The sequence below is a fragment of the Schistocerca nitens genome, chromosome 4 (assembly GCF_023898315.1).
Source record: "Schistocerca nitens isolate TAMUIC-IGC-003100 chromosome 4, iqSchNite1.1, whole genome shotgun sequence".
In the NCBI taxonomy this organism is placed as follows: Eukaryota; Metazoa; Arthropoda; class Insecta; order Orthoptera; family Acrididae; genus Schistocerca; species Schistocerca nitens.
Window position 1 is genome coordinate 63,213,701 of NC_064617.1, and position 12,941 is coordinate 63,226,641.

The following is a 12,941-nucleotide window of genomic DNA, read 5'->3' on the forward strand; positions in this document are numbered from 1 at the left end:
TCTCCCGGCCTTTTCCAAGTATACCTCCTCCTCTTGTGATTCTTGAACAGGGTATTCGCTATTACTATGTGAAACTTGTTACAGAACTCAATTAGTCTCTCTCCTCTTTCATTCCTTGTCCCAAGCCCATATTCTCCTGTAACCTTTTCTTCTACTCCTTCCCCTACAACTGCATTCCAGTAGCCCATGACTATTAGATTTTCGTCCCCCTTTACATACCGCATTAACCTTTCATCTTCAGCTTGCGACGTCGGCATGTATACCTGAACTATCGTTGGTCTGCTGTCGATTCTGATTAGAACAACACGGTCACTGAACTGTTCACAGTAACACACCCTATAACGAATCCTACACCTGTTATACCATTTTCTGCTGCTGCTGATATTACCCGATACTCATTTGACCAGAAATCCTTGTCTTCCTTCCACTTCACTTCACTGACCCCTACTATATATAGATTGATCCTTTGCAGTTCCCTTTTCATATTTTCTAGTTTCCCTACCACGTTCAAGCTTCTGACATTCCACGCCCCGAGTCGCAGAACGTTATCCTTTTGTAGATTATTCAATCTTTTTCTCATGGTAACCTCCCCCTTGGCAGTCCCCTCCCGGACATCCGAATGGGGGACCAATCCGGAATCTTTTGCCAATGGAGAGATCATTATGACACTTCTTCAAATACGGGCCACATGTCCTGTGGATACACGTTACGTGTCTTTAATGCAGTGGTTTCCATTGCCTTCTGCATCCTCATGTCTTTGATCATTGCTGATTCTTCCGCCTTTAGGGGAAATTTCCCACCCCTAGGACAAGAGAGTGCCCTGAACCTCTATCCGCTCCTCCGCCCACGTGTACACCGGTGAAATAGAACGAGAGAGGGACGCACTGCTTACTGCTCCCGACTTTCCGCCTTTACCCTCGCAAGCACGGGCACGGTCTTCAATTTTTAGCTGCCTACCTGGCAGTACCCGCATCGCAACACGAGAGACATCTTACGCCGGATATTCAGGAATCGGTTACGTCAACTCCTCACACACCTCACCATGAAGTAACGTCGCCGATTGATGTATCTCGTAGTGCTGAGTTCCGCATTCCTGATGGGTGCGGAAACAGCAGCTGAGGTCCCCAACGTTTCCCGAATTATTTCTTCAGCGACTGAGGTAAATCCTGCGGACCCATCCAAGAGTGGGGAAGTCGTTGAGCCTTCTAATGTTCCAGTGAGTGAACAGCAGAAAATTGAGGCTCTCCTAGAATTACCTGTTCCTTGTAGCGACCGATGTTGTCACTCCAGTGGAAGCGATTGGTAGCCAGGAAATTCTACCTCTCAATCCAGCTGTTTTAGTGCCTGACCCCTCCCTTGTGCGTCGATCTGAATCGCAAGGATCAATCGTTTGGAGTGGGTCTCTGCGGATCGTTGTCTGTCAGTTGCTCTGGTTAATGGTCAAGAACCGCCTACGTCCGATACTGCCGACGCTGTATTACCTCGTGGCGTTGTAAAAAAGGCGTCCAATCAGAGCGCGTCGTGGCTCAAAAAACAAGAAATATAAACATTGAAGAGGCGGAAGTGCAAGCCTGACAACCTCTGATTCGTCAATGGACTCACCAGTGGATCTAGACACACATTTATGACGTAATTCAGTTGGTTGGCAGATCAAATTTTGTTTGTTGTTGTTAAAGTATGCAGACTTATACGTTCCTTTCTTTGAATGTTAATGAGGAGGAATCGGGCCTGCGGCTCGCTTCAATGTGTAAATTTATCTATGATTCCTGTGCCGATGTCGTCTTCCTACAAGAAGAACAATTTACTCGCATTTCTTTCCTGGCTATTGCACTGTGTTTAATGTGGCTCCAGAATGTTCCACGGGGGCTGCTTCACTTTTAGGGAGGTAAAGGAATGGGATGTACTCCTTTCGTCTAACCTTGATTCTCCATTATGCACCGACCGGTATCGGACGATCTCTGGACCAATTTTTATAAGGGAGAGCGGGTTTATATGTTAATGAAAGGTCCGCGAAGTATTCTGATCGGTGATGGTATTAACTGAATCTTGTGTCCTGTAGGCCAGCCTTCCAATTTTAATTTCTGGTGGCAATTGCCAGATTTAGTTCGTTTCTTGAAACTGCAAGATATAGTGGTCTGCAAATATCCGACTCTCTTCGAATTTACCTATTTTATTTTTGCTTCTAGCAGTTGGCGGGTTGGATTTTATTTATCTGACAGGCTACGTGGTAGGATTTTGGCTGTCGATGTCAGGTTCACGGACCACAGTGCAGGCACTGTTACGTTAAATCACACATAAATTATATCTGTCGCCTTGGATGATGAATGTGGCGCACCTGGAAGATCCCTCTCTGGATGGGGTGATGCGGGAAGCGTGGGACCACAGTCTCCGTTCAACTCCTGATAGCCTCCAGTTTGGAATAATGGATTAAACTGGCAAAGCCAAGATTCCGACAAACGTGACGTGGTTTTGCAGTGATAGAGCGGGAATTTCGGAGGACGCAAGAATTTTACTGTTCTCTCTTATGTGACGTTTATGAAAGTACTCAAAAATGTTCAAATGTGTGTGAAATCTTATGGGACTTATCTGCTAAGGTCATCACTCCCTAAGCTTACACACTACTTAACCTAAATTACCCTAAGGACAAACACACACACCCATGCCTGAAGGAGCACTCGAACCTCCGCCGGGACCAGCCGCACAGTCCATGCCTGCAGCGCCTTACACCGCTGGGGTAATGAAGGTACTCATCAGGCTCAAGTGAAGAGTACACACGTCAGTCTTGCAAAACGCAGTTGTTACGTTAAAGCACAGTCAAATGGAAGGGTTAAGGATGTGATCCATAGCACGTTCCGTTGTTGTAGATGAAATGACTTCTCTATATCATCTGATTCGACATCAGGCTCTCAAGACGGCGATGTTACGTTGCATGCTCTGTATTATGTTGCCTGCTCTAGATCAGTCCTATCTTCATTACGTTCTAGATGGAAGGGACCATAATGGCCCATTCACCTTCCACCAATATATGGCCACAGCGTATGTTAGTGTTTGCGCCTGCTATGATATCGCAGCTTATTGGCCAATATGTTGAACCCCTTATTGGTTGAGTTAACCGGTCCTTGTGGTATTCTTGTCACAGCCTCTTTTCAGGTGTATTGTTATACAGTTCATACCAGTTATGTGGTTGGTCATTTGTAAATTAAAATATGCAAAAACTTATTGCGGGCAACGACTGGAAAGGAGAAAGGATCCTATTTCCTTTGTTGAGCGTAAAAGTGGCGTAGCCACGTAGGATTAACTCCCATTTAGTTTTATACTGTTTTGAGTAGTAAGTTTTAAGATTTCAAAATAGAAAAGTAGTAAAGCGCGTGTATGGAAGAAGAAAGGTCGCGGGATGGAATATCGGCCGAACGGCCAGACCACGTATTTCTCAGATCCGTTAATTAGATATTAACAAAGATATTAACTGCGAAAAAAAACCATGGTTAACAGAAGAAATACTTCAACTGAACGATGAAAGAAGGAAGTAGAGAAATTCAGGAATACAGAAATGCAATTCACGTGGGAATGAAATAAATACGATTGTTGCCAGTCAAGACGAAATTGCGGCAGGAAACATGTGAAGAAGTCGAAAACGAAATAATCGTCAGAAAGAGTGATTCAGCAGATAAAAAAGTGAAAACAACCTTCTGTGAAACTGAAGGCGATGGTGGTAACATTACGAGCGGAATGAGATTCCGCCGTTTAACACAGAGGAAAGAGAGGTTAGGTACAAAGATTGCACTGATGACCCCTATGGGTGGGGGGAGAGAACTTTTCTGATGAAATGACAGAAGAAGAAGCTAGAGTCCATAACGGAGACATAGAGGATTAAGTATTAGAGTTAGAATTGAACTAAATTCTGGAAAACTTGAGATCAAATGGAGTGGAAGGGTTAGCATTAAGAAAAATGACAGCCAAACGGCTCTTTAGATGGAATCTATGAGACTGTCAACTTACCATCAGACTTCCGGAAAGATTTCACCCACACAATTTCGAGGATAGAAAGGGGAAAAACTACCGCACAATCACTTTGATATCGGACAAATACAATTTACTTGCAAGAATAATATACAGAGGAATGGAAAAGGAAACTATCTGGTTGATAAAGATCAATTTGACTTTAGGGCAGGTAAAGGAGCCACAGCGGCAGTTCTCACTTTGCGCTTGATAACGGAAGCAAGACTGAATAAAAATCAAGACATATTCATAGGACATGTCGATCCAGAAAACACCTTCGTCATTGTGGAACGGTGCGAGGTGAGCGAAATTATGAAAAAAATAGAAGTAAGCAGATAAAGACATCTGATTTCCAATATACACAAGAACCAAGAAGGAATAGTATGACTAGAAGACCGATCAATCTACAAGTCGAAGAAGCAGCGGCAGAAATAAATGAAAGTTTGAGAAGTGGGATTTAAATTCAGAGTAGAAGGATATCAGTTCAATCTGTACATCGAATAAGCAATGACAGAAATAGCAGAAATGTTCAAAAGTAGAATTAAAATTCAAGTGAAAGTATTTTAATTAGATGATTCGCTGATGGCATCACTATCCTCAGTGAAAGTGAAGAGCAATGACAGGAACTGTTGAATGGAATGAGCAGCTTAATGCGTACAGGATATGGGCCGAGTGTAAAACAGAAAAAGACAAAACTAATGAGAAGGGGCATAATCGAGAAGAGCGAGAATCTTAACACCAGAATTGGTGATCACGAAGTGCACGAAGTAAAGGAGTTCTCAGAATGAGATTTTCACTCTGCAGCGGAGTGTGCGCTGATATGAAACTTCCTGGCAGATTAAAACTTTGTACTGGACCGAGACTCGTCTATATCGTGTAACGGTTACTACAGACTGATGCGATAGTCTATCTGCTGTGCTGCTACAATTTTTTAGTAGCTCTTCTTCATCTTCATAATAATCATCATCATTCTCCTCGCTGTATTCACCCTCTTCACCACCTTCTCTGTTTCTGATTTCACATACACATTGTTTTATTCGCTTCTAATGTCTTTCTCTTGTTCCTAGTCTTCCTAATCCTCTCGGAATAGCTACTCTTCTTAATCAATGTTTCTAGTGGTTAAGAAATTGATTAAAATGCTTTCTCTAGTACAGACTCTGCTTCAGTCTCCCTTTATTGCGCCAGCGACAGATTCTTCCATATATTTCGTGGAGATTTATGCAAAACCTTGCAAACACAATTTAATTACTGGCTGCAATTGAGAGTAAAATATTATGTCATTAAGATCACTAAGATTCACTATATTTGCTGTGGATGACAGCCAAAGAATGGAAACTAATTCAAGATAAAATGTTCACTCAATTATTTTTTCATAAATTTATGTACTCTTAGACAGTTAAACTGTAGAATTATGTGTAATATTTGTTATTGTTACCATCTGCATAAATTTTCATTTTTTGATATTATCACTGTTACGCCATGAAATTTATTTTGTATTTATTAGCAGTCTTCCTCAGTGAACAATCAGTTATTAATGCTCTTGCCCTTCCTTGGCGTTTTGTATCTGTTTTTGTCGTTTGTCATACTGTCTTCACAAGGGAAAAACGTAACGAGCTGCACGTTACATAGGTCATGTTGTTACACCAAACAAATAGCCCCATCGTAATTGTAACAAACTGCCGAAACATCCACACTTTGCGTTTGATTACATAGAAGTATTACTTTGATATCGGGGTGCCGCGGATATCAATCACAACTTGAACTAAGGGGCTGAGTTTATACTAACAGTTGCATTTGTAATGTTTCTCTGCTGGCATTAAATACGAAGACGCACAAATTATTTACAAAGGGTATTGTAGTACAAATTCCCGATTTATAGATTCATTCAATTATTTGACGTGTTACCTCGAAAAGTGATCGTCGTACTCGAATTTGGAGGTACAAGAATTTTTTCCTGACGATCGTTAGCTTAATTTAGTTAAACAGAAAGCCATATATGAGTTTGTGAATAACGAATCTGTTTTACTAGACGTTCGCTTATCTCCGATGGAAGAATGTAAAAATTTACTATCTGATGAAACTATCACGGAATGTGAGTACCATAGGGCATACGACGTATGGTATTTGTTCAAGTGCAAGACACTAGGGGAGTACGGTGATCTGGATTTGGTAGCTGGTGTGTCGCTATTTTCTGACGTTTCTAAGAGCTTCCGCAGCCTTTGTCTTAAAACCTATGAGCTGTTCTTCCACCTGGACTGGCTTGGGATGCTTTACTGAAAACTAGTAGAGCAGATGCATCATGTAGACAGCCTAGTGTAAGGAACAGTTCCATCTCTAGTTATCCTGAGAGTATTGATGAATAGTACGTCAAATATCTGGATGTTAATAGCCTCTACAGCTACACAACGATTCCCGTCTTCTATTCTGCTTGGCTTAGTTCGATAACTCTTGAACCTTTTGACGCGACAAATATACGAGATGATTAAGATATTGCATGTCTTTTTGATCTTGAATATCCTAAAAATATCTACTATCTACAGTCTCATGAACCATTGCTCCATGAGAAAATCATACCACCAACTAGCTGCATTAGCAGCATTCCTTGTTGTTCAAGAAGTTGATTTCTACTTTGCGTGATAAGAATAACGATGTAGTAAAGTATATGAATCTAAAACAGTGCTAACATCGCAGTCTGGTATTGAAGGAGATTTACAGAGTACCGTCACTCAAACAGGAATAACAGTAGCTTCAGTGCAACTACGGAGAATGTACGACAAAGGGTGAAAAAACTAGTGACAACCCGCGAAGGTAGATACGGGGCAGCTAGATTAACTGGAATATTTCATTTCGAAAGTAATTTTATATTTACTCATAAAGAAACTTTAGTTAGTATTAAATTAAACTGAAGTAATGTAGTGTTCGAGGAGTTGGTAGCAGTAGGAATCGCGATTTTAGATATTTTAAAAACTTATCTTGTAGACCTTCATTATGAATGCAATATAGGAAACAAGTTTCCAGAAAAGCAGATACCGAAAGGTTGTGTCATCTTAATACTTGACTTACTTACGAGGATAGGAGGGTTGATTGTTCAGCTTTCACTGTGAATATCAGATATAACATTCGACTTGTAACATAAACACTGGAGACTAAAACGGGGAGTGAAACAATGTTGTCTTAAAGAGCTAACCACTGGTGATTACCGACAATGCATACTGAATTCGGATGTGGAACCAACTGTGCAGAATATTGTCAATCCAAATATTGTGTAGCTTGCACTGTTAAACGGCATAAGTTTTTATAGCATGAAATGCGTGCGGAAACGTTCTCAGTACCCGGATCACAATATGACAAATAGTCCTTGCATATAACGTGTAATTAAAATCTCATATAAAATCTGATGTAGGTATGTATAACCGTATATCAGGTCATTGGAACTTAATTCCACTTAAACATCGATCTTCTTCTACTTCATCTATCGTGCGTTATGTGCGTTAGGTCTTGCTCAGCGTATTGCCGCTACATTTGGTCCTTCCATCTTTCTGCTGGTCTTTCATCCATTTATATCTGAGTTTGTCTCCTGCGCACATCAGTTTCAATTCTGCCTGAAAAGTTACACAATTCTGACGTAACTTCCTACCGCTCTTAGCCACGATAAACAGAAAGTGGTATTTTCTGTTTTATAGCCAGGTTTATTTAAAAGGTTAAATAAAATCCCCTGATTCAACTACAACACATAATAAAATAAATGGGAGACAATATGAATAGTAAATTGTAAGTTTCTCAAGCAAAAGTACAAGGATAAACAGAAACAAGAAGTACAACTAAGTCTGCAAGCTTACCAGCCTGTTCTTCCATTTCCTCTTTAATTAACCGCAGCTTGCGCTGCTCTGTATTATTCTGTCCCTTATATATTATAGTATAATATACTATACCCCTAAGATTTTTCGTCTCGTTTTTGGTTTCTGTAATGAACGCTATTTCACATCTTATCTCTTCTAGCATCTTTTGCAGTTCCTGTTCCATTGTGGCTATCTCTCCGATACACCAAAGTCCTTCATTTTCTTTTACCGGCTCGTTATATGGGTTTCCATCCGACTTTTTCTCTTATGCAGCCTGCCAGTAATTTCTAATTTCGACTGGTGACCTGACGAAGGCTGTGCAGGTGTAGTTGGAAGTGGGGCTGCCACTTTACGTCCTTCCACTGTGCCTGATTCCTTTCTAAGGGTTTACTCCATAGGGAGCTTAGCTAAGCCTTTAGAGTGCCCTTCCCACCTCCGACGCGTTTCATCAGTAAATTGCTAGTAACTCCCGAACTGTTGCTCTCAACACATGAGAATGAATGTGAGGACCTTCATCTTCGTGTACACTCCGAACACAAATTCGTAATCAAAATGATTCGTCATGACTGAACACAATTTCTCTTGTCGGACGACAGTAGGTAACAGTTCGACCTCTCGCCTGCGGGCGTGGCTAGAGTCAACAGACTTGTGCGTGTCTTATCTTTCCCGGCCAATCACCTGAGCTGCACCTCGTAGCCTATCTTTCAGCCGGTCTGAAGCAGCCAGTTACGTACGGTTCATCACACTCGTGACACGTGTGTCGTACAATACTGCATGTACGACCCAAGTGCTGTGGCGAGCGTTGTTGACATCTTTACGCAAGAAAGATGTAGAATTTTCTTGGACATGCGTATAAAGGCAGCTCACAAGCTCGACTAATATCTTTGCTCACTCCTGGGCTTTTAATTTGGAATACATGCATCCACTTTACAAATGGAACTCATTCATGTTAAATAGTCTACCTTGATAAATAATACATACATCTTAGATGTAGAAATATCGTAAGTTACAGCAGTATTATCAATACCTTTACGTATTTTTGCAAATAACAGTGACAATTAAGATGTGGAAAGAACACTGTGACATTCAGTTTGAGAGTTCCAAAATCCAACTCTGCGGTGTACGTAATGAATGGCTCTTGCATTTTAATGGACGTGTACGTGTGTGTGTCTGTCTGTCTGTGTGTGTGTGTGTGTGTGTGTGTGTGTTTGAAGAGAGAGGGAAAAAGAAAGAGAGAAAGCGAGAACAAGAGAGAGGAAGACAGACAGAGACACATAGGGGGAGAGGCAGAAAGGGGGAACAGGCAACCAGCGCATGTGACGTCATAAGTACGGTACTAGGTACGATATGGTGCTACGAATTTGTACCGTGGCCTGAAAACTCCATAGATATGTTACTAAGTGTCATCAGTATGTGACTGGTTTGATGCGGCCCGCTACGAATTCCTCTCCTTCGTATCAGAGTAGCAATTGCAACCTATGATCTCAATAATTTTATGCATGTATTCCAATCTCTCTCTTCCCCTCCACAGCTCCCTCTAGCACCATGTGTGTTATCCCCTGATGTCTTAACACATGTCCTATCATCTTGTTCCTTCTTTCTGTCAGTATTTTCAACATATTCCTTTCCTCGCCGATCCTACAGAAAAACTTCTCATTACTTACCTTCTTAATCCGTCCAGTTCTCAACCTTCTTCCGTCGCACCACATATCAAATGCTTCGATTCTCTTCTGTTCTGGTTTTCCCACAGCCCATATCTCAATACCATACAATGCTGTTATCCAAACGTCCCTTCTCAGAAATTTTTTATGCATATTAATACCTATGTTTGATCTTAGCAGACATCTCTTGACCAGGATAGTCTGCTTTTAATGTCCTCCTTCCTCTGTCCGCGAAGGGTTATTGTCTACTTCGTGGTCACCAATACTGATATTAAGTTGTTCGCTGTTCTCATTTTTGCTTCTCCTTATTGTTTTCGCCTTTATTCGATTTACTCTCAGACCGTATTCTGTACTCACCAGTTTGTTCATTCCATTCTCCAGATCCTATAAGTTCTCTACAGTTTCACTGAGTATAGTAATGGCCTCAGCGCATCTTATCACTGAAATGTTTTCACCTTGAATTTTAACCCCATTTTTGAATCTTTCCATTATTTATGTCTTTGCTTCTTCGATGTATAGCTTGAACAGTATGGGGGAAAGACTACTTCCCTGCCTTACACCCCATTTCATCCGAACACTTGGTTCTTGATCTTCCAGTCTTATTGTTCCCCCTTGATTCTTCTAAATATTCCCTGTAGCTTACCACAATTTTTATCAGAATTTCAAACATCTTGTACCATTGGACACTGTCCAACGCTTTTTCCAGACCTACAAATTCTATGAACGTCTCTTGATTTTTCTTCAGTCTTGCTTCCATTATCAGCTGCAGCGCCAGAGTTCCCTCCCTGTTGCCTTCAGCTTTTCTAAAGCCAAACTGATCAACATACAACACATACTCAGTTTTCTTTTCCATTCTTCTGTGTATTATTGTTGTTAGCAACATGGATGCGTCAGTTGTTATGCTGATTGTCGAAATTGTGTGGATGATGTTTTTCCGAACATCAGATGGAACTTCGCGTCTCATACGTTCTGCATGGATAGTCGTTTTGCTGCCACTTTCCCAACGAATTTAGAAATTGTAATAAAATTTTATGTTTCCGTTCTGCCTTATTCCATCTTACGTCTTCCAAATTTTTAAAAAAAATTCTGTTTCTAATACTGGATCCCCTATCTCTTCTATATCGGTTCCTGTTTCTTGTTCTATCACGTTACCAGACAAGTCTTCCGCGTCGTGCAGGCCTTCAATGAACTCTTTTCACCTATCCGCTCTATTCTCTGCATTTAACAGAGGAATTCCCTTTGAACTCTTACCATCCTTGCTTTTAATTTCACCGAAGGTTGTCATGATTTTTCTGTATGCTGCGTCAGTCCTCCTGACAATCATTTCTTTTTCGATTTCTTCACATTTCTCATGCAGGCATTTCGCCTTAGCATCCATGCACCTTCTACTTCTTTCATTCCTACAGCCCTGTATTTTCCTAAACATTTTCGTACTTTTCTTTTCACTATGTTTTCTTCCTAGCTTACGTGGTGGCCCTTATTAGAGGTGTATGCCAACTGAACTATTCCTTGTCGCTGTATCTGAAGCCGCAGGAAACTTCGAGCGTATCTTATCAGTCCTTAGTACTTCCGTATCTCGCTCCTTTGGGTGTTGATTCTTCCTAATTAGCATTTTAAACTTCAGCCTACCGTTCGCTATTACCAAACTGTAATCTAAGTCTATATCTGCTTCTGGGTACACCTTACAATCCAGTATCTGATTTCGGAATCTCTGCTAAACCCTGAAGTTATGTAACTGAAAACTTACCGTAACTTCCGGCCTTTCTCAAGTACACCTGCTCCTTTTGTGATTCTTGAACAGGGTATTCGCTACAAGTAGCTGAAATTTTTTGCGGAACTCAGTTAGTCTTTCTGCTCTCTCGTTTCAAGTACCAAGCCTACATTCTCCCTCAATCTTTTGATCTAGTCATTCCCATAAAACCATATTCCAGTTCCACATGACCATCAGATTTTTCTCTCTCTTCATGTACTGAATTACCCGTTCAATATCCTCATACACTTTCTCTGTCTCTTTATCTTCGGCTTGCTGTCGGTGTTCGTTTACTGTTCATTCTGATGCGAACAACCCTATCACTGAACTGTTCACAGTAACTCAATCTCTGCCATACTTTCCTTTTCATAACGAATCTTTCTCCCTTTATTCCATTTTCTGGTGCTGTTGGTATTATTTTATAGCTATCTGATCAGAAATCCTTGTCTTCTTTCTATGTCAGTTCACTGAACCCAACTGTATCTATATTGAGCCCGTGCATTTGCCTTTTCAGCCTTTCTATCTTTCCTACAACGTTCAAAGTTCTGACATTCTATGGCCCGACTCTCAGAAGATTGGTTATTCAGTTTTTCCCATAGTCACTTCCACCTTGGCACTCCCCTTTCGGAGATCCGAAAGGAGGACTAGTGCAGAATCGTTTGCCATCACGACACTTTTTCGATTACAGGCTACATGTCCTGTGGACACCCATTAGGTGTCTTTGATGCAGTGGTTTCCATTGCTTTCTGCATCCTCATGTCGTTGATCATTGCTGAATTTTCCTCATCTAGGGGCAGTTTACCATCCACCGGGCAACAGAGTGCCCTGAATGTCAGTCTGACCCTCTGCCCCGTTTGACAATGCCGTTGGCTGAATGAGGGTGACTTCTTGTGGCTGAAGTCTTTGTTCCCCATTGCTTGGTGGTTTTTATTCAAAATGTAGGTGGTGGTGTGGTCCTAAACCGGGACCCATAGACAATGAGTGCATGATGTAGATAACAATATTGTTCTGTTCTCTGACAGTAAGCAAGATGATCAGAATTTGTTGATTGGAATGAAGGCTTTTTAGAGCATATTATGAATTGAGAACAAACAAAATAATATGGAAGTATTAAGAAGCAGCAAATCGCAAATCATTATCAAACAAGCTTTTGACACTTACCATATCATCAGCGAGTATGAAAATGATGTTGGGCGGTTTCGTATCAGCAGAGGAGGAAGTCGCCAGCAAGCATGAGAATGCTAGGAGCAACGTGGTGTGCATGTTTTGCGAGCGCTCCATCGCAGCCCAAGAACTGAAAAAAGACGTTTCCAATTAATCTAAGCTGTCTGATGTCTAAGACACACTTCTAAATTCATTTCTTTAACATTCCATTAAATTTATTTTTGAATGTCTGCTCGAATTAAACTCTAGTATAAGAGATATTTGGGACTCGATTTTACTTTCTGTTTTTTCACTTCTGAAGAAAATCGTGTATCCTGTAAAACGGAAGCAGCCAACCTGATCATTGCGTTCGACTTGGTAAGAAGTTATTTTGGCACGTGGAGACGTGCAACAAAAATTAAATGAATATGAGCTCGATCTCAAACTGGGAGAACATGGGAAACTACATTGCGATACACACATTAGCAAGGAATCAAATAAGAAGCAATGGGTGTGTTTGTTTTAATAGAAGACTGTACCATTTGCTGT

The 12,941-nt window shown here is 41.0% G+C and overlaps 1 protein-coding gene across 1 annotated transcript in view; it reads right to left on the minus strand.

Annotated features, from left to right (window-relative positions):
* Positions 1-12,941, minus strand: part of LOC126252120 (arylsulfatase I-like) — a 240,442-nt gene that overhangs the window by 111,612 nt on the left and 115,889 nt on the right. Inside the window, exon 8 of the mRNA XM_049952985.1 lies at positions 12,411-12,543. Within this exon, the coding sequence (XP_049808942.1) occupies positions 12,411-12,543 (133 nt within the window). The remainder of the gene's footprint in view (positions 1-12,410; positions 12,544-12,941) is intronic.